Source organism: Suncus etruscus, chromosome 1 (assembly GCF_024139225.1).
Source record: "Suncus etruscus isolate mSunEtr1 chromosome 1, mSunEtr1.pri.cur, whole genome shotgun sequence".
NCBI lineage: Eukaryota > Metazoa > Chordata > Mammalia > Eulipotyphla > Soricidae > Suncus > Suncus etruscus.
This window is the reverse complement of record NC_064848.1, coordinates 23966283-23987680: the sequence shown is the minus strand read 5'-3', so window position 1 is coordinate 23987680 and position 21398 is coordinate 23966283. Positions and strand designations below refer to the sequence as shown.

Genomic DNA, 21398 nt, shown 5'->3' with positions numbered 1-21398 from the left:
TTTCTCATTCTCCAATTTAGAGGTTAAAGACTCAACCCTTGGATTTCAGGGTTTTGAAGGAGGGGTGAACAAAACCTTAATGAAATGGCACATGATCAAAAGCCTAATTAAATAGCACTGGACTTCTAACCCTTCAGCTTACACCTCAGAAAACACAGACCTACATGCCAGAGTGGAACCACAGCGGGTAGGGCATTTGCCTTAGATGCAACCACCCAGGTTCAATCCCCGGCATTCAATATGGTCTCCTGAGCCTGCCAGGAATGATTTCTGAGTGCAGAGCCAGGAGTAACCCTGAGTGCTGTCCAGGTGTGCCCTCCCAAAATCCCACACACCTCTCACTTCACTCCCCTGCTCAGAATCCCACACGAACTGCAGGCCCTGCCAAGCCCACTCTCCTATTGTGACCACAGACCCTCTCCTTGGGTCCCCTACCCCGCCTTCTGCAAATCCCCTTTCTTCCTGGCCCTGCACCTCTCTTTGAACCTTCTATCCCCACAATTCATACCCTCCCAGTCTATTTCCATCAGTTCACCCCTTTCGTCTGCTCTCACCATCACCTCCACTTCCTCTCTGTGACGTGCTGGTGGTTCAATCAGATACAGGAGATTAGAAACTGTGACTATCTCCATCCAGGGCATTTCCACATCTGCCTGAGCAATCTTTGTTTCTCAACACACATTCACATGCTGGCTTCCTAAGTGCAGGAGGACCTAGGTTTTCCTGGTACTGCATGGCTAGAACTAGAAATGTTTGCAAGTGGCAATGAACCTGATTGGTTCTTCCCATAGAGGTAGAGTGCAGAGCCCCTCAGAGACTCTCCCCACTGGTAGAAATTCTCATTTCAGTTGCTAGACACAGCCCCCTGTGGCCTCTGAGTAGATTCAATGTCTAGGACAATTGCCTTCCATTTGCCCCTATTGGTAGATGGCAGATCTTTCTGGTTGCCTGGGTTCTAGTATGGGCCCTTTCGTGCTCTTCTTATCAGCAAACTCCTTAGTATATTTTTTTAAAATATAACAAGTTTATTGGAAAATAAAGGGAGGTAATTAGGAAGGCAAGGTAAGATATGTGTTCAAGAAAGAATACGGGCTTCTCTTGAGTGGAGAGAGTCACTACTCATCCTGCCCCCTTAGGATTTTTGTTTGGTTTACTTTGGAACTACACCCAGTGATGCTCATGAATCATTGTGGTGCTCTGGGGATCAAACCTGGATTGGTGAGCACCTTACCTGCTATACTATCTCTCCAGCCTCGTCATCCCTTAGAACTTAAAGGCCAGGCCCAAGGATACCTATTATTTTTTATTCTATTTTTTTTCTTTATGGGATACCTACATTTTAAGAGGCTGGAATTCAACACTGCAAATTTACTGTGGAGCTCACTCAATGTGCCCAGGACTTTATTCTGAATCAATGAGGCTGGGAATCTGTAGGGTAAATGAAAGTATTATTATGTCACAGCAGATTTTTTTATTTTAAAATATCTTTATTTAAGCACCATGATTACAAACATGTTTGTAGTTGAGTTTTAGTTATAAAAAAGTACACCACCCCCCTTCACCAGTGCAACATTCCCACCATCAGTGCCCTCCATCTTTCTCCTCTCCCACCCCTGGTCTGTATTCAAGGCAGGCATTCTGTTTCTCTTACTCACTACCATTGTCATGATAGTTGTCAGTGTAGTTATTTCTCTAACTGCATTCACCACTATCTTCATATCATGGGCCAGTCCTTCCAGCCCTCATATCTATTGTCTCTATATTATTACAATAATGTCTTATTTTTCTTAAAAACCATAGATAAGTGAAACTATTATGTGTCTATCTCTCTCTGACTTATTTTACTCAGCATAATAATAGTTTCCATGTCCATCCATGTATAGGAAAATTTCATGACTTCATTTTTGTGATGGTTACATAGTATTCCGTTGTGTATATGTACCACAGTTTCTTTAGCCACTCATCTCTTGTAGGCCTCTGGGTTGTTTCTAGATTCTGGCTATTGTAAATAGTGCTGCAATGAATATAGGTGTGCAGAAGGCATTTTTGTTTTCCTAGGGTATATCTCTAGGAGTGGTATAGCTGTCACAGCAAATCTCGATAGAGCACCAGATGTAGCTGTCCCTGTCACTTACCTTGCATCCCTCAACTACTACTTCCTTGCTGTTTGCCCTAGATCAACACTGAGATTGTCTCCAAATGAGACCTTTTTTCCATGAGCATCCACTGTGTAGAGAGCTTGCTAGCCTACTAGGATTAAGGGAACTGATTGATTGCAGTAGTGTCTTATAGCAGAAACATCAGGGGAAGGTGACTTTTCAACAAAGAGCAAAAATGCTTTTAGAAGTATGTATGACTTTGGAGGAAGGCCATTCCTCACTCTGCATCTTGTGATTTTTTTTTCCTTGTAGAACTTGAATGGGGAAGTCCATTTGAGGTTCAGGGAGCCAGGTAACACCTTCATGATTCACCCCCAATTATCCCTAAATTCACTGTTGTCTATTTGATGTCGCCTGTGGTTCTGGCACCTTCAATTGGGCTGGGGAGGGCAGATACTACTGGTATCCCGATTCTTCTTATACTTTGTAATTGGACATCAACAGAAGCACATGAAATTTACCTCCTGGAGAAAATGAGAAAACGGAAGAAAAAACAATTATCTGTAGAAGAAGGGAACAAACCAGAGGGAAGTGAAAGAGAAGAGACAAGTCACCTGATTTTTACAGAAGATATAGGAGGAGAACACAGTGAAGGATTGGAATCTCCTGCCGCAGAAGAGATGATATCAAGCCTGCAAGAAGAGAAGAGCCAAGAGAAGGAGAAGGAAGTGGAAGAGGAAGAAGAGAATGAAGAGGAAGGGAAGGAAGCAGTGGAAACAGGAAAAAATGAAGTGGGAGAGGTGATGAAGAAAGAGGAACAGGAGGCAACAGAGAAACAAGAGGCAGATGAAGAGAAGGGAGAAGAGGAGGAGGAGGAGGTTCAGGAAGAAGCTGAGTGTATGGATAAGGTAAATTGGCAACAAATTTATTCTTGGTTATAGAGAAATTTGTTATATTCCTTAGGTACCCTTCAGACAAGCTGGGTTCCCAATGATGCAGTATCTATTTAGGTATAGATTTTTACAAACGACAAATTGATGGATACCTTTTATTTTTTGTCACTAGGGATACAATTCTTCTCTCACAATAATGCTTTCTTTATGTTTGTCTGTTTTTTGTTTTGGGGCCACAACAGGTTTAGGCATTAAACATCCTACACTCAGGATTTACTAAGTGCTGCACTCAGGAATTACTTATGGTAGTGCTCGGGGGACCATATGGTATGCTAGGGATCAAACCTAGGTCAGCTGTCTGCAAGGCAAGAGCCCCCTATATCAGTGCTTCTTTTTTTGTTTTTGTTTTTGTTTTGGTCCACACCCGGTGGTGCTCGAGTTACTCCTGGCTCTGTGCTCAGAAATCGTTCCTTTTCCTTTTTCCTCCTCCTCTTTCCTCTTCCTTGTTCCCCTTCTCATCCTTCTTTCTTCTCTTTCCTCTCCTTCTCTACCCATCCCTCTTCCCCTTCACTTTCTTTCTTCTCCTTTACTTCCTCCTTCTTCCTCTTCTTTCTATTCTTTCTCCTCTCCTCTTCCTTTCTCTTTACAGTTCTCCCCATCTCTTCTTCCTCTCCTTTACCATTTTTCTTCTTTCTCTTCCTCATTCATTCTTATTCATTTCTTTCATCTTTTTCATTCATCTCCTTTCTTTTCTTCTTTTTCTTTCACCTTCTTATTCTTCTCGATCTCTACTTTCTTCTCCCACTCACCATGTCTTTATTCCTCTTTCTCCAGCAATCAGCCTATGCAACTGTGCAGTCATTAGTCAGCTCCAGCTAATAATACTATGTGGGCATATAAGCATAGGGCTTCCAAATTGTATACATTTTGAGAGAAACCAGATATCTTTTTTTTAATTAAATATATTTTTTATTTAAGTAACATGATCATATTTGGGTTACAGTCATAACCAGAACACCCCCCTTCACCAGTGCAACATTACCTCCTCCCCCCTTCCCATCCCTTGCCTGCTTTCGAGACTGGCATTCTACTACAGTAATTTGTTAAGTTCAGTGAGTTGTATTTTTTTCCTTAAAGGATAAGAGTAAAAAAATATAGTAAAGGTGTGATAGTGGCAATCACCAATGTTTGCATAGGTCCAGAAAAATGGAGAAAATGGGGGAAAAAATCCTTGACCTGATTACAAAAAGGCCTCACCCCAGAAGTTTATTGGCATAAGACAGACTCTGGGTTCCAGGCATACCAGTCTATCCAACTCCAGTAATTCTCAAGGTCCTGGTGAAACTTTTTCACATTTTAGCTATAGTTGGTATCAGACTTTTATATTTAAAGACTCTGGCTTCTGTGCATTTCTTTCGTTGATGTCAGGCTGATGTGGAGCATCCTCTAGTTTCAGCATATCATTAAATGCAGAGCGATATGCTCTGCATGCAGACTGTTGCTGGGTCACCTGGGTGTTGGGAGTACTCTTTGGAGTCAGTCAATGCCAAAGCAGTGGTAGGACTTCTCTGGTAGAGGCTTGGATCCTGGGAATGTTAAAGACAGTTGTGGTTGTTTCCATAGTTCAGGTGTGTGTGGGCGATGCCCATTCTTCTGAGGCCTGAGCCAAATCATTATGCCAATGTTCAAGGTAAAAGGCCTAATTACATGACCAAATTTGTGTTCCATCTGAGAGAAACCAGATATCTATGTGGATTTTTCCAATTTTAAAAGCACCACGTTGGTAGAATATAGTCAAGTTTACAATCTCTGTCACCAAGAAATCTTTTTGATGTTGTCAATTCTAACATCATATTTTCTTTTAGGCAGAGTCCCTAGAAGATAATCAGGTGGAAATCTCCCAGGAGGACATGGAGTTCTTCACAACCTCAAGTGGAAACACTTACTTTGTCTTCTTTTTTATGGATCAAGATGAAGCTTCCAGCTTATCTCAATTGAGCAAGAATGCCTCCAATGTTAAGTTGCTAGAAGAAGTGTTCATACCATGCACAGTAATTTCAGAAATTAAGAAACAGTGAGTAGAAAGCACAATTATTCTTGTTCTATTATCTGAGTTTTAGTAATAAGTTGAAATATTAAAATAAAAAACTAGACCCCTTTCAGCAGGGGATAACCAAAGATAGAAATGAGAAATAGAATAAAAATAGTTCATGTTCAGGAATTATTTGCAGTCACATATTTCCTTTATGAGTGATCCTCCTGCTTTCCCATAACACACACACACCATCACCTGTTCCAAGATCCTTTTTACCTGAGTTTTGAATATTAGAAATAGTAGTCTAGTTTTTTCCCTAATTGCATCACTACTCTTTGTTGTGAGCTTATATTGTGAGCCGGTCCTTCCAGCCCTTATCTATTGTCTCTAGGGACTATTAGAATAATGTCCTTAATTTTACACTAACAACTATCATGACCATCTTTTTTTTTTTTTTTTTTTGGTTTTGGTTTTTGGTTTTTGGGTCACACCCTGCAGTGCTCAGGGTGTTACTCCTGGCTCTATGCTCAGAAATCGCTCCTGGAAGGCTCAGGGGACCATATAGGATGCTGGGATTCAAACCATCCTTCTGCATGCAAGGCAAACACCTTCCTCCATGCTATCTCTTTGGCCCCCTATCATGACAATGAGTGAGGAAAGTAGAATGCCTGTCTCAAATACAGGCAAGGGTTGGGAAGGAGGGAGGGGGGCATTGGTGGTGGAAATGTTACACTGGTGAAGGGGGGAGGTTGTTCTGTTTATGACTGAAACTCAACTATAATCATGCTTGTAACCATGGTACTTAAATAAAGATTATATATACATATATAAAGAAATAGTATACATATATAATAGTATACATATATAAAGAAACAGAATGTTTCTGTACTCAAAAATCATGGAACATCTATAACATCAAGGTTTGGTTGTTGTTTAAAGAACCCTGCACAGTGTTTTTCAGGGGTAACTCTTGGCAGTGGTCAGGAACCATTCAGTTCTGGGATTGAACACCAGGCTCCCACATACAAAGCATGCTCCAGACACTTGAAACATCACTTAAGACAAAATATGTATTTTTTGATGCAGCCATAAAAGTCATTTTTATTTTGAGTAGTGCTATTTTATCTAAAAATTCACCTCATTATGCTTATTCATTCTACATTTGGATTTATTTCCATTTGGAGTCATACCAATAATGTTGTTCCCAACAATTCCATTTAGTACAAGCCTTTTGGGGCATGTTTTCCATTTCTGTTAGCTATATTATTATGTGGAATTGTTGGAACACAAAGTTATAAGCATATTCATCTGTAGGAAATATGGCCAACAGATGCTAGCAAAGAGTTCTTAAACATTTGTTTCGAAGTTCAGCAACTCACAACATAACTGCATATAAGAATTTTGATTGCTCCAAGGCATTACCAAAGCTGGTATTATTCTCGATTTCATTTCAGCCATTCAGTATATGTGTAATGGCACTTCCTAATGGTTTTAATTTTTCATTTTCCCAATGAGAAATGACATGGTGTTATTTTTCAAATAGTTTTTTGATCTTTTGGTTATCTTCTTTCTGTGAAATTCTTATTCAAGTCTGCCCAGTTTTCCCCTAGTATGTCTTTATCAGGTTTCTTATTAATCTAATAGAGTTCATTAAGATCCTAATGGCACCTTTTCTGCAGGTCCACATATATATAGAACATACTTATCCCAAAGCTATTGCCTTCTTAATCTCTTGACTTTTTCTTTTAATGGAGTAAAGTTCTTAATTTTAATAAAGTGAAATTCTGTTAAATGTTCTATTAAATTTATTATTTTGCATTATCATGCTCATTTGTATCCAATTTAAGAAATAGGGGGCCAAAGAGATAGCATGGAGGTAAGGCGTTTGCCTTGCATTCAGAAGGACAGTGGTTCAAATCCCTGCATCTCATATGGTCTCCTGAGCCTGCCAGGAGCAATTTCTGAGCAGAGCCAGGAGTAACCCCTGAGCACTGCCGGGTGTGACCCCCCCCCCCAAAAAAATAGTTGCCTATCTCCATATCACAAAAATATTCTATTATTATTTACTGTAAGTGTGATTGTTTTAAATGTCCACATTTTAAATTGACTTGGTGCAGCTGGAGACAGTACTTGGGTGCTTGCCCGGCATGCAGCCATCCCAGGTTTGATCCCTAGCACCACATATGGTTCCTCTGCCTAGAGTGGTCCCTGCGTGTAGACCCAGGAGTATATCCTGAGCATTGTTGAGGGTGGTCCCCCCAAAAAAAACAACAGTATAAAATTGACTTGTTTTTGGTTTTGGTTAATGTCGTGAAGTAGGAGTGTAATTTCTATTTTTCCCTTGAGATAGCCAGGTGCCCTGGGTACCATACCATGAAAACAATCTCCTCTCCCCACGGCTCTGCCAGGCTCTCTTCTATTTCACTCTGTGCCCATCCTTGCCACAATCCACCATTTTGCTTGGTTGCTAGAGATTGATTCTACATCCTCATATCTATTGATCAAAGTCCTCCAACTTTCGGGGAGGGGTTGGGTCACACCCAGAGGCACTCGGATTACTCTTGGCTCTGCACTCAGAAATCACTTCTGGCAGGCTTTGGGGACCATATGGGATGCCGGGAATCGAACCTAGGTCCATCCTGGGTTGGCCGCTTGCAAGGTAAACACCTTACTACTGTATTATCTCTTTGTCCCCAGTCCTTCAACTTTAAACTTCTCCAAGATTATTTTGACTGTCATTGGTCATTCAGATTTTAAAAGAAATTTGAAACAAGCTTATTAGTTTCCATAAGAATACTTAAGTCACTTTCTTTTTTTGTTTTTTAATTTTTGGGTCACACCCAGCTTCTCTCAGGAGTTAATCCTGGCTCTGTGCTCAGAAATCGCTCCTGGCAGACTCGGAGACCATATGGGATGCTGGGATTCGATGTCTGTCCTGGATTGGCTGCATGCAAAGCAAATGCCCTACCACTGTGTTACCTCTCCAGCCCCATCTGTCACTATCTTTAAAAAAAAATAAATAAAACAACCCTGATATGGATTGACTATAGATATACTGAAAGGGAACCAAAAATCTTAAAAATACACATCCCCAAAATCATCATAAATTCTTTAAAAAGAAGACATGATAAATTGGGGGAAATAGACATCACAGACAAAATATCTCAGGTCCTCTCTTTTTTTTTTTTTTTTTTTTTGGTCACACTCGGTAGCGCTCAGGGGCCACTCCTGGCTCTATGCTCAGAAATCACTCCTGGCAGGCTCGGGGGACCATATGAGATGCCGGGATTTGAACCTGTCCTTCTGCATGGAAGGCAAACTCCTTACCTCCATGCTATCTCTCTGGCCCCTGTCCTTAGTATTTTAAGAGAGTTCTAGTGACTGATAAGGGAGAGAAATGTATATAATGGAAAAATGAATAAAAATTATGATAGAGGGCCAGGGAGACTGCTCAAAGGGATGAAGCATGTGTTTTCTTGCATGTGTAAGATCCTTGGTTTTATCCCTAATGTTTCTGGTTTGACCTGGATGGCTCCCAGGAATTCTGGACCTGAGCAGCACTGCACTGTTAGATTTATGTCTTCAACCATCAGGCTTTGGAGATGATTACCATAAATGATTCCCAACACCACTCCAGTGACTCCTTTTTAAAATTGTCTTAATGGACATTATGCAGAAAAAGAAATAGAATAGTATAGTCTTAAATATATGAACATATGCTTAATCATAGTCAGAAAAATGACAAAATTCCAAACTTTGACAGAACATACTGAGGCTATGGAGAACAGGTGCTATTATTCATTTCTGTTGCAAGCTCAAGTTGCCTTGCTTTGGAAACAAATTTTTCCCACTGTACTTGAACTAAGAATGTAATATGGCTTTGACTTAACACTAGTTCAGGGGATTTTTTCTATAGAAAATGCTTCTGCCCGTGGCATAGTGGGGAAGGTTATTCTTTACAATCTACATTCAGAGCACAGTTGGAAATCTCCCAGGGCCATCTAACATTGGATCTGGCTGAATGTTGGCAACACCCAAGCACAGTATCCCTGAGAGGTAGAAGGAATGACAGAGGAGTGGAAGGAATGGGGGACCCTGAGGGAGTCCTTTCTGTATTCACATGGAATGGTCTTTTCCTGGCCATTATTGCTGGCAGAGCTGACCCAGCTGCTCTCTCCCCCAGACTGAGAGTTGGTTTCTTTGAACATCTGGAAAAATGGTTTGACCAACATTCCCTCAACATCCGGATCACCGTGGCCACTAAGACTGATGTGCTGGACTCAGAATTGGAGCTGCATCTGCACCTGCACCAACCAAGAGCACAGTACATCGAAAAGGATGTCTACAATGTCAGGGCAGGTACAGAATCTGACAGAAGGTCATCCCAGCCCCTGATAACTGGTCCATTCACCTTGGCTGCCCTGCAGTGCACTGCCTCAGAGAGTAGGTTGCTATCACATCTAGAAAGGGTATGTGAGGGTATGCACCTCCCAGTCTGGAGAGGAGAGCCTCATAATCTTCAATTGAAATTATTATATTAACAATAATGTTAATTATTAAGTGTTTGTACTGAAATGAAGATTTTAGTTATAGCTGTATGTACCAAAATTCTATCATACTGTATAGATGCTGTGAAGGCAAGCTCTTAGCTCAGGAATCAAAGCAATCAAACTAATCCTTTTCAACTGTAATTATGAGTAGTTTATCTGACCTCTCTGAAAGGGATGTTGGTGGTGGGAATTAAGTCTCCTTGAAATGGTACATTGGGAATCATGACCACAAGTACAAGTAACTGGTAGAAGCCACTGTCTTCCCCACCCCCCACCCAAAATGCTAGCTATTAATTCAATTTGGATGATCTTTTGTATTTTTAACCACACAGTGGTACTCACAAATTATTCCTGGGGGATACTTGGGAGATCATCTGGGAACCTGGGTTGGCCATATGGAAGGCAAGTGCCTTACCCACTGTATTATTGCTCTAGCACCAATAACTCCATTTTATCATTTATAAGACTTAAAAAAGCCTTAACTGGCAAAGCTCCATTAATGAAAACAAACTTTATTCTCTTTTTTGGGGCCACATCCTGCAATACTCAGGGTTTACTTCTAGCTCTGTGATCAGGGATCACTCCTAGTAGGACTTGGGGGTCCACATGGGATGGTGGGGATCAAACCCTGGTCAGTCACATGCAAGGCAAGCACCCTATTCACTGTACTATTGCCCTGGTCCCAGTTGAGGGCACAGATTGAGGTGGCTGCTCCAATTCAGGTTTTCACTCAAATTTCACCTGGAGCTCCATCATTGTCTATGGGGCACAGAGATTTTCCTGCCTTGGCCTGCAGTAGTGAAAGTTACAGACTCCACCATAACCTAGAATCCCCAGTTCTTGTGGTCTTAGGGTCCTGGTTGGCTCCCTGGAAAAATGGAAATGTTTATGTAAGTAAATATGCTCTCCAAAGACTGACTTTCTTCCCTCACCCCTGGTTGCCCATGTAAAGATACAGGGAATTTAGGTTAGAAATTCATTCATTCATTTTGGGCTGAGCTAGCCCTACTTCACTCCTTCTGGCCTGGGGAGATCAGAGTGTCTTCTCACAGATCTTTTTTTTTTTTGGGTCACACTCGGTGGTGCTCAGGGGTTCCTCCTGGCTATCTGCTCAGAAATAGCTCCTGGCAGGCACGGGGGGCCATATGGGACACCGGGATTCGAACCAACTGCCTTTGGTCCTGGATCGGCTGCTTGCAAGGCAAACGCCGCTGTGCTATCTCTCCGGGCCCTTCTCACAGATCTTGAAGCTAACTCCTTGTTCTCTTCATTCTTTAGAAAGGAGTTTATTGGAGTCGGCTCTTTGGAAATGGGTATTGATGATAATAAGTCCAGCAGCCCTGCTTTGTTCAGTTGTTTCTTCCCAAACTCTCTGCCTGAGTCCTTCCTCCTGAGCACTTTCCACTCATCCTCCTACCCCTGCCCCAGACACTTCACTTTGTTTCCAGGCTTTGTTCCCTTCCCTTGTAGACAGAGAATCTCTTACAGCTGGGGCTTCCTTCTCACAGCCCAGCAGCACCTCCTCTGCACCTATATTTCTTGGGCTATGCCAGACCTAGCACTGGCAAGGGCACTTGAGGTGATCAATGAGACCTTCACCTGAATGATCCCTGACCTGAGAGGCTCATGGGAGAAGCTACTGTCATGATCCAAATCAGGAAAATGCAAAGAAAGGACTCAGGGCCCCAGAGAACTCAGCCTTATTTTTCCTCTTTCAGCTGAGCTCTTGCTTCATCAAGAGCGGCTGAACCAACACTGTGCTGGGGTGATGGAGACCTTGAAGAAGGAGCAGATTTTATTTGATCAGTTCCAAGAAGAACAAAACATCAAGAGCAAACACTTCCACAGCAGGATTTACAATATGGAACTCATCTTTCAGAATGCTACCAAGAGTCAGAGGTGAGCAGTCCGGGCATCTCCACAGCAGTCTAGCAGCTCCAGGATCCTCAAAATGGAACTTTTCTGCAAGGAGGGGCCTGTCAGTGGGCCAAAGAGTCTGGGAGCTAGGGGTGGTGGTGTCCAGGGCCCGAAGCAGCAACCTTCACATTTCAGGTCACTTCTGCACAAGAGTGAGAGAATAAGTGCAAGAAACTTTGCGCTGATGGATCAGAGTGAGGATTTATGTACCACCAGAGAAAGAAAAATCCCAAATAAGAAGAGAGTGGGCATGCAGTCCACATGGTCCCTTGCTGTTCCTGGAGAAAAGGGAAATACAGGAGGGCCTGGGTAGGGGATGAGGGACAGGTGGAGACCAGGCAAGATGGTCTCACAAGAGAAAATCAGGTAGATGTACTAGAGCAGAGCCAAGACTTCTGGGGCTCCTCTCAAATTCAGGAATTTCGGTGGAGGCTCCTGCATGGGTATTTCAGGGGTTAGGGGTGGGCAAAGCTTGGACAGGAAGCAAGTGAAGTGCCTGCTTATGCCTGAGCTGAGCTTTCAACTCCTCCAAGGGCATCTGGCAAGGGTTAAAGAAGGAAATGCACTGGTTGGAGAGCAAAGAGTCAGATGGAAGACCCAGTAGGGCCCAATGGGATGGCAGGAGTCAGAGGGAGCATGATGGAGCAGCCCATAGGTCTCCCTGCCAACATTGCTTTTCCTTCCCACACTGGGCACAGGGAATCTCACAGGAGGATATCCTTCACTGCCCTGTACCATGTGACCTCCTTGTTCCCTAGGCTGCTCACACTCAGCAGTACATTGCAACAGGAGCTTCTGGGCTACGTTGATGTCATTCAGATGTCGCTGCAGAGCTTCCGCCAGTGCCTAGAAGAGAGCTTGGGCAAGCTTCGATACAGCAACATTGAGTTCATCAAGCAGTGCAGGTGAGAATTGTGGCAGGGCTCTTTGGACCATGGGCTTCACTCTGTTAAGAGGTGGTCTTGTTTCCCCTTTCATTTACTGGTACAGAATATGCATGATAAAAGACTGTCTATTTTTCATCTCTTTGGGGGTAAGGTTCTTGGTGCACATTTTGCAGTGCTCAGGTCTTACTCCTGGCTATATGCTCAGGGACCTCTCTAAGCAGGTCATAGGGAAGGAACTATATGGTTGCTAGGGATGAAGCCCAGGTATTCAGCATGAAAGGCAAGTACCCTGCTCATGTACTATAGCTTGACCCTATCTTAACTCTTTTTGTGTTTTTTTGGGGGGGGTAGTGAGGGAGGTTGGAGCCATACAATAACTATGTTGTGAGCTTGCTCTGTGTTTAGGGATCACTCTAGGTACTACTCAAGGGACCATCTGTGGTGGCAGGGATAAAACTCATTTTTAGAGATACAATTCAGTATTGTTAAGTATATTTACTTTGGAATCCAGCTATTACCATCCAGCTCCCTTCTTCTTTGCAAAAGGAAACTGCACCCATTGAATATTACCCCATTTTCTTCTGCCTCAATCCTAGGCAACTTCTGTTCTGCCTTCTTTCTCTATAATCTGAAAGCTCTGGTCCCATATGTAAGTGCAGGCATACAGCATTTGACCTTCCGTGTACCTGGCTCATTCCAATTTTGTATAGTGCCTTCACTACTTGTCCACATTCAAGCCCACATCAGCATTGCATTCCCTCTTAGACCAAGACAAGACTTATGTACCTTGTACCTCCACATAACATTTTCCTTACTTGCTCATTCCCTGATGGACACCCCACTTGTATCCAAATGTCTGTTCTCAAACTACCCACATTCACTTATATCAGTTTTGCACTTTTAATTGAAAGTCTTGTCAACCACAGTTTTTGAGGTGGGTAGAAAGTTTTCCAGCCCCATCCATTACTTTTATTTCACCCAGACTATTTTCAGATTGTTTTCAGAGGGTGGCAACTTTTCTATTGAAGAAATAGAGAACCTGTGTCACCAGCTAGAGAAGGAAGCTAGTCGGATAGAGACTGTTGAAAATATGATCATGGTCAATATGGAAAAGATGGAGAATGATTACTTGGACCAGGTGGGTGAGCCCTGCCCCTACTTCCACCCCTGTCAGGAGACCTGGTTGCAAGGTGGTTTGCAGTTACCCTTGCTTCTTACCGAATAGACTGGTTAAGCCCCTTTTCCAACCATAAATTTAGCCTGATTCTTATTGCTTGAAAAGTTCAAAAGTTGCCACTTAAACTCCTCTCCTTTATCTTTTCTCTTTCATTATTAGGTCAATGATATCATCAACAAGTTTGAAAGTAAATTCCAGAGCCTATATGTTGACCTTTTCTTCATAGAGAAGATACAGAGATTGATGACAAACCTACAAGTGAACATTAAGTGTGAGGTGAGCCCAGTTCTATATTCCTCCACACCACACAGGCCAGCCACATCAGTTCTTGGGAGTAGGGAAGAGAGGGATGGTCCCAGTGGGCTTTTCCTTATGGTACTTGCCTTGCACCCCAATCAGGAAGCCAAAGGTGAGATCATGATGAAGCCCTCTTGTGCATAAGGCCACTTACACCATGAGTCACACTAACTGACCTGTTTTGGTTAATATGTTAGTCTGCAGAAGAACAGTGTGGGATAAATACTTCTGTTTTCCAGTAGTTCTGTTCTCTTTGTATATTCATGTTTTGGAGGCCATGCTCAGTGGTTCTCAGGGACTCTGCCTTTTAATTCTCTTCAGCCACTTTTCCCACACTACTTGGAGTCAGATGGTCTTGGTGAACTGGAAAGTCTTATTTTCATCTTCATTTTTGAAATAAAAAACTGGCATCAGCAATGGACTTAGACACAGACCTGGTGCTCTTATATAGAGGAACATATGTTTATTCACATCTGATGCCAGATACTGGGTCTGAGATGCCCTTCTGGATAAAGAAGAAGGAAACCAAGAGACACATGTGATAGCAGAGAGAATATGTGACCTGGGCTTGGAATGTGGTGCTTCCTATGTCTTGAGGGAGAAGTAGGAAACAGTCAGATGAGGATGAAAAGCTATGTCCATTCAACAAGAGGGTGAAGGGACATCAAATAAAAATCAAGTCATAAAATAAGGGATTGGGATGGAAAGGAGAAAAGGCTGTGTCAAGAGCGTTGGGGGGGCAGGGTAGTGGAAGAGATTGATGAGACAGTTAAGCCATGTGAGTTGGGTTCTTGGTGCTGCAGACATGGTCAAGGTGATGCAGGCTGCAGTGAGGGTTGTAAACACCTGGCGTGTGAGCAGGCCCTTCTGGCTGCAGGTACTAGAAAGTGGGAGGAAGGACTATAGGAAGGTATCATGTCCAGGAAGAATACTGAGACTGGGGAAGAGAGAATAGGGATCTGGACAATTGACTGGTAGACACATGTTCCAACCCCTCAGTACAGTAGCCATGGGGCAAAGCATGCAGAAATGGAGTAAACAAGAAGAGGCAGAGGCACTTACTGGTCTGGGTCATCTGGTAGGTTAGGAGGACTCTCTAGGGAATAATGTATGAAGACCCACTGGTGCTAGTACAGAGCTGAGGGGATCAAAATCAAAAGTGAGCTGGAGAGATAGCACAGTGGGTAGGGCATTTGTCATGCACATGGCCGAGCAGGGTCCAATCCCTGGTGTCCTGTATGGTGTCCTGAGCACCACCAGGAGTGACCCCTAAGCATAGCTGTGTGTGGCTCAAAAACAAAAAACCAACCAAACCAACCATGGTAATTTCCTTAGTTTTAAAAAATTATTTCTATTTTTTTTAAATGAAAGATAAGACAAGTCAAGGAAACATATTCTCACCAAAGGGCCACAATTCTTTTTTGATAACCAACATCCAAAAGATATGGAGAGCTCTGAATTACCAACTAAAGAATTAAAATTACTGTTTTAATGAAATCCAGTGAATCTCAAGGAAACATAGGAAGAAAAGTCTTGAAAATCAGGAAAATGTCACACAAAATAAGAAGTTTAACAAAGATATATAAACTATTCAAAAGAATCAAACAAATCTTGAACTGAGTAATATAATGAAGGGAAAAATATAATAGAAAGCATAAACAGTGGACTTGATTGAGCAGATAAAAGTACCAACCATAATCAAAACAGGAACTTTGAAGTGATTAAAACAAGAACAAAGGAAAAAGAATGAAAAAAAGTTGGGGTGGAGGAATAGTGTAGGGGTTAAGATGCTTACCTTGCAAATGACCAACACCTGTTCAATCACCAATGCTGCATATGGTTCTCTAAATATTCCAGGAATGATTCTTGAGCACAGGGCGAGGAGTAAGGCCTGAGCACGTACTTCCAGGTGTACCACCTCTCCGCCAATAAAAAAAAAAGTGATAAAGAAAGGCCTACATAAGCTAAAGGATAACATAAAAGGGATCAATTTTCAAATCACTGGAGTTCCAGAAAAAGATCTGTTGAGAAATTGAAGATTATTTGAAGAAATAATGACCATAAATTTACACAATCTGGGAAATTTTCAGTATAAACTTCTTGAAACTTATAGATAATCAAATAAAATTATTATAAAGAGATCATCTCCAACATAAAATACCATAAAATTGTCAAAAGCCAAAGGCAACCTGAAACCAGTAAAAAAAAAAGTTTGTAACCTATAAGGGAACTCCCATAAGCATCAGTGTAGTAGACACACAAAAGATAAAGATAAGGAGTCAAAAATAACTGCACAGAAAATGATCAATTCACAAAGAAAAGCAGCAGGAGAGGAAGAAAAGAATAAGGGAACTTCACACCAGCCAGAAAGTAAGCAATAAGATGGTAAAAGTGAGTCCTTACCTATTGATAATTATTCTAAATGTAAATTAAATATCCAATCTAAAGATATCTAATTTCACACTTGTTCGATAAGAGGTAAAAAGCATCAACAAACATGTGGAAGAGAAGGAGCCTTAATATCTCTAGTCAAAATGGAAAAAAAAAAGAAATTCTACTTCTGCATTTATATCTAAAAGCATGAAACCACCACCTTGAGGACTTATTCTCATCTTCATTATTATGTTATTCACAACAGTCAAGATAGAAAACCACCTGAGAACCTTTCAACAGGTGGCAAGGTCAAGAAAAGGTAGTATATAGCCATAGTGGAATATTATTAAGCCACGAGAAAGATGGGGATCTTGAAGTTTACCACAGAGATCAACCCTGATACTTTTTTTCTTTCATTGAAAGAAGCCAAAGATGTAGAATGTGAAAAGGCCAGACTCGTTAAATCAGAATAGAATGAAGGTCACAAGGGCCAGAAATGTCTGGAAAATTGAAAGATGGTAGCCAAAGAATAAAAAATTAATTATAACTTGAATAAGTTCTGGGGCTTTAATGTACTATATGGTAGTAATGTGTAATCATTAATTTTTCATGTATATTATATACATGAAAGTTGAGAAGACTTCAATATTCTCATCAAAGAGAAGAAATAGCAATTATTGGACATAGAAGTATGTAAGAATTGGTGATTATTGTTTTGCAATGCAGTCATATATATATTATTGTATATATATATACCATATATATATATACACATATATATACTGTATTTGCCAGCGTATAAGACGACTGGGTGTATAAGACGAACCCCTAATTTTGCAGTTAAAACATAGGTTTAGGCCTATATTTGCTGTATCAGAACGTTCCTGTGCTGCATGTGTTCCTGTGCTCATGTACCACAGTGAGCCAATCACAACAAGCAAAGGTTCAAAGGTTATACTGTAATAGACTTCCTCTCTGACTCTGGCAATCTGAGCAGACTTTTACAGTGTAGATTCGGGTCCAGAACATTGTCTAATTTGCATGCATAAAAAGCCTGCTTGGATTGGCTGAGTTAGAGAGGCCTCCGAGCAGCCTTGCAGTGATTGGTGCAGGATCGAGTTGGAAAATTCGTTTTGTGGCAATATTTAGACAATTCTCGTTTAGCGGCATATTGAAACAATTTTCGGGATATACTCGGCGTATAAGACGACCCCGATTTTCAGTTGACTCTTTTTTTTGTTTCAAAAGTCGTCTTATACGCTGGAAAATACGGTACATATGTTGTATACATTAAAGTAATAATTTTTGGTCATATTCAGTAGAACTTAGGGCTTACTCCTGTCTTTGTGCTCAGAAGTCACTTGGAAAACCATACAAGATGCCTGGATCATTTATGTGGAACGCAAATGACCTCCCTGCTGTACTATTGCTCCAGCCCCATAAACTCATAATCTTATATGTTATTTTACTTCAGCAAAACTGGAAATATCATTTGATTTGCTAAGCTTTTTCTACATATGAAATGAATGGGATCAAATATATGTATTATATATTAAATATTTATATGTGCATATATACATATATACACCCAAAAGCAGTTGGCCTTTTGCTATTTATTCAGGTTTTTTTTTACTGTTTACAAAGATTTTCAAAAACCATTAGATGGTTGCGTTTTCTAAATATGATGCTGTTTTTTGCTTCATGGTTCCTTCAGGAGGAGCTTTAGGCAGATTTCACCTATTATCATACAATGTCCTGACAAAAATACCTGCACAAAAGAATTGATTGGCGGAGAGCATCTCCTGGACCAAACTAATGGCTCCAAGAGTGAATATCTTTATTCTCTGTCATTGAACCCAGGACTACATACAAGCAAGTCTAGGGCCAGTTCCTCTTCATGCTTTGGGGATGAGAGTAGGGGCTTCCTTACAAGAGTTTCTGGAGTTTCCTAATTCCCTCAACCAGCAATATGAAAGGTTAATTTTATTTTGTTTTCTTTATTTTTTCTTTTAATACATTTATTTTTAAAATACCTACAGGACATAATGGGCAAAGGATGTGTCTTGAAGAAGTTTGAGATTTTAAAATATTGTCTCAATGGAGGAGTAACTGGATTACTGAGCATCAGAATATTATTAGAAGCTGAGTTGAAAATCAGTTATTAAAGTCTCATAGTCTGTTCCACAAAGTATAAATTATACACTATAAAATTCTATTACCAAAATATTTCCCTATTGAATCATTCTTCATGACATTGCTTTATGAAATTCACCTTGTTTTCCTTAAGAAACTTACTTGCACATTTTCAGTTAACTAAATGCTTGCTACTACTACTCAAGAGCAGGGGAGTTTAGAAAAATCTTAATCTTGTGTAGATGGAATACACTTGTATTTCTATACCAATTTTCTCATTTATCTCTTTTTTATTTTATTTTCTGACTTTTATTATAACATAATTTAAGCAAGTTGTTCACAATACAGTCATTTCAGGCATTAATCAAACACCAATCCCACCACCGTTGTGCCACTCCTGTACTCGTGTTCCTAGTTTTATTCTTAAAACATCTTTTTTTTATTAAATATATTTTTTATTTAGTTGTGCCACTCCTGTACTCGTGTTCCTAGTTTTATTCTTAAAACATCTTTTTTTATTAAATATATTTTTTATTTAAGTAACATGATCATATTTGGGTTACAGTCATAACCAGAACACCCCCCTTCACCAGTGCAACATTACCCCCTCCCCCCTTCCCATCCCCTGCCTGTATTCGAGACAGGCATTCTACTACAGTAATTTGTTTTTAAGTTCAGTAAGTTGTATTTTTTTCCTTAAAGGATAAGAGTAAAAAAAAAATATAGTAAAGGTGTGATAGTGGCAATCGCCAATGTTTGCATAGGTCCAGAAAAATGGAGAAAATGGAAAAAAATCCTTGACCTGATTACAAAAAGGCCTCACCCCAGAAGTTTATTGGCATAAGACAGACTCTGGGTTCCAGGCATATCAGTCTATCCAACTCCAGTCATTCTCAAGGTCCCGGTGAAACTTTTTCACACTTTAGCTATAGTTGGTGTCAGACTTTTATATTTAAAGACTCTGGCTTCTGTGCATTTCTTTCGTTGATGTCAGGCTGATGTGGAGCATCCTCTAGTTTCAGCATATCATTAAATGCAGAGCGATCTGCCCTGCATGCAGACTGTTGCTGGATCACCTGGGTATTGGGAGTACTCTTTGGAGTAAGTCAATGCCAAAGCAGTGGTAGGTCTTCTCTGGTAGAGGCTTGGATCCTGGGAATGTTAAAGACAATTGTGGTTGTTTCCATAGTTCAGGTGTGTGTGGGCGATGCCCATTCTTCTGAGGCCTGAGCCAAATCATTATGCCAATGTTCAGGGTAAAAGGCCTAATTACATTACCAAATGTGTGTTTCCATCTATATTAGATAAGAACTTGTTTGCATATGTATTATTTTCCCATTTTAATGTGCCTATGCAAAAGAGAAGCAATGCCACAAGATATTGTTGGTGCACTGAGGGCCAATGAATAAAGTCCAACATTTCCCGTAACTTGGTATAAACATGAAATCTATACAGAGTTACTCTTCTACCAGTATTGCTTATAAAACAGATCTCACAGGGGGAAAATCAAACAATCAAATAACTAATCTAGTGGGCAAAATTGTCACAAATGAGGATATTTGAAAAGAGTTATAGATGTTAAGGGAATACATCTGAGATATACAAAAGAGATACATGTGACCCTTTTATGTTTTAAAAAGAAAAAAAAAGAAAGAAAACAAGGGTATTTGAAGACAACAGGTGATAGTTGAGTTTGAGACATGTCTTAAAACATCTTTTTGATGGCAAAACCAAACCAAACCAACACCCATTTTTTTTATTTTGTCCTGATCTACTTTCTAATAAGATGGTACATTTTCCGCACCATCCCCATTTAATTCTTTCAGTCATCAACCGATCTTTCAAGTAGTAATTGATGAACAATTTTCTGATTAAAGTATTCTAGCAACAAATCTGATTCCCCCCCCTTCCAGGTGGCAAAATCTAATATGCAAACGGATGGACTAAATTCTTCCCTGGAACAGCTTCAGAGAAAGGTAGAAATGTGTCGAAGCTCATTGGCAAATAAAGTAAGTGTTCAGTAGATTCTAAGTTAGGAATAGGAAAGGCGAGTCATGCTGGAATCATAACCTGAAAAAAAACACTTGCATCTCTGATCAGATTTCTCTAGCACCAAACTGGCCTCTGAGGCTTCTCAGTGCAGTTTTTTTTTATTTAGTGCAATTTAGGCAAAAGAAACCAGCCCCTGTCTCCAGTCCTGGAGTCTCCCAGGCCTGTGGAATCCTGTGGGTATGGTGACTTGAGCTGGCCCTCTCTGCATTTGATAACTCCCCATATCTCTCCCCAGAGAAGTAATGAAATCAGCTCAAAGCCCTCTGAACAACTACCTTCTGTTTGATTTTTCTTGGGTTTGTTTTGGGCACCACACACTAACTGGTGACTTCTGTTCTCTCTGGATAAGCCATGTCTGGGAGCAAAGAGCAGGAAAACCAAGGTTCTAAGTGCTGCCAGGATTCCTGCCAGCCAGTTAACATAACAGATCTCTAGATATTTATATTGTTTTCTTACCTTTTTTTTTTTCTGTTTGAGCCACACTTGATGATGCTCAGGGGTTACTCCTGGCTATGTGCTCAGAAATTGCTCCTGGCTTGGGGGACCATATGGGACGCCAGAGGATCGAACTGTGGTTCGTCCAAGGTTAGCACATACAAGGCAAACGCCCTACCACTTGCACCACCACACCAGCCCCATTTCCTTTCTTTTTCACTACTAATGCACCCCACAATATTTTATCAATAGCATACTCAGGCACCCCAAGAAATAGGTGTCTCATTGTGTTTACTTGGATGGAAGACTCATTCCTCACCAGGTTCTTGTCTTTTCTTTTCCATTTCTGCAACTTAAATGAGTTAACTTATTGTCTTAGGACTATAAAAACTTTTTTTCTTTTTCTGTTTTTTAGCTACACCAGGCTGTGCCTCGGGCCTTACTTCTGGCCATGCACTCAGGTATCACTCCTAGCACTGCTCAGGAAACCATCAGGGGTGCTGAATATCATACCTAGTTCAGCCATGTACTAGGCAAACACACTACCCAC

The 21398-nt window shown here is 40.9% G+C and overlaps 1 protein-coding gene across 1 annotated transcript in view; it reads left to right on the top strand.

Moving 5' to 3' along the window:
- The window catches only part of CCDC180 (coiled-coil domain containing 180), a 76075-nt gene that overhangs the window by 30783 nt on the left and 23894 nt on the right, over nucleotides 1-21398 (top strand). Inside the window, exons 17-26 of the mRNA XM_049767661.1 lie at nucleotides 2412-2451; nucleotides 2604-2827; nucleotides 2909-3007; nucleotides 4858-5066; nucleotides 9211-9386; nucleotides 11296-11476; nucleotides 12253-12399; nucleotides 13375-13519; nucleotides 13718-13834; nucleotides 20275-20376. Coding sequence (XP_049623618.1) covers nucleotides 2412-2451; nucleotides 2604-2827; nucleotides 2909-3007; nucleotides 4858-5066; nucleotides 9211-9386; nucleotides 11296-11476; nucleotides 12253-12399; nucleotides 13375-13519; nucleotides 13718-13834; nucleotides 20275-20376 — 1440 coding nt within the window. The remainder of the gene's footprint in view (nucleotides 1-2411; nucleotides 2452-2603; nucleotides 2828-2908; nucleotides 3008-4857; nucleotides 5067-9210; nucleotides 9387-11295; nucleotides 11477-12252; nucleotides 12400-13374; nucleotides 13520-13717; nucleotides 13835-20274; nucleotides 20377-21398) is intronic.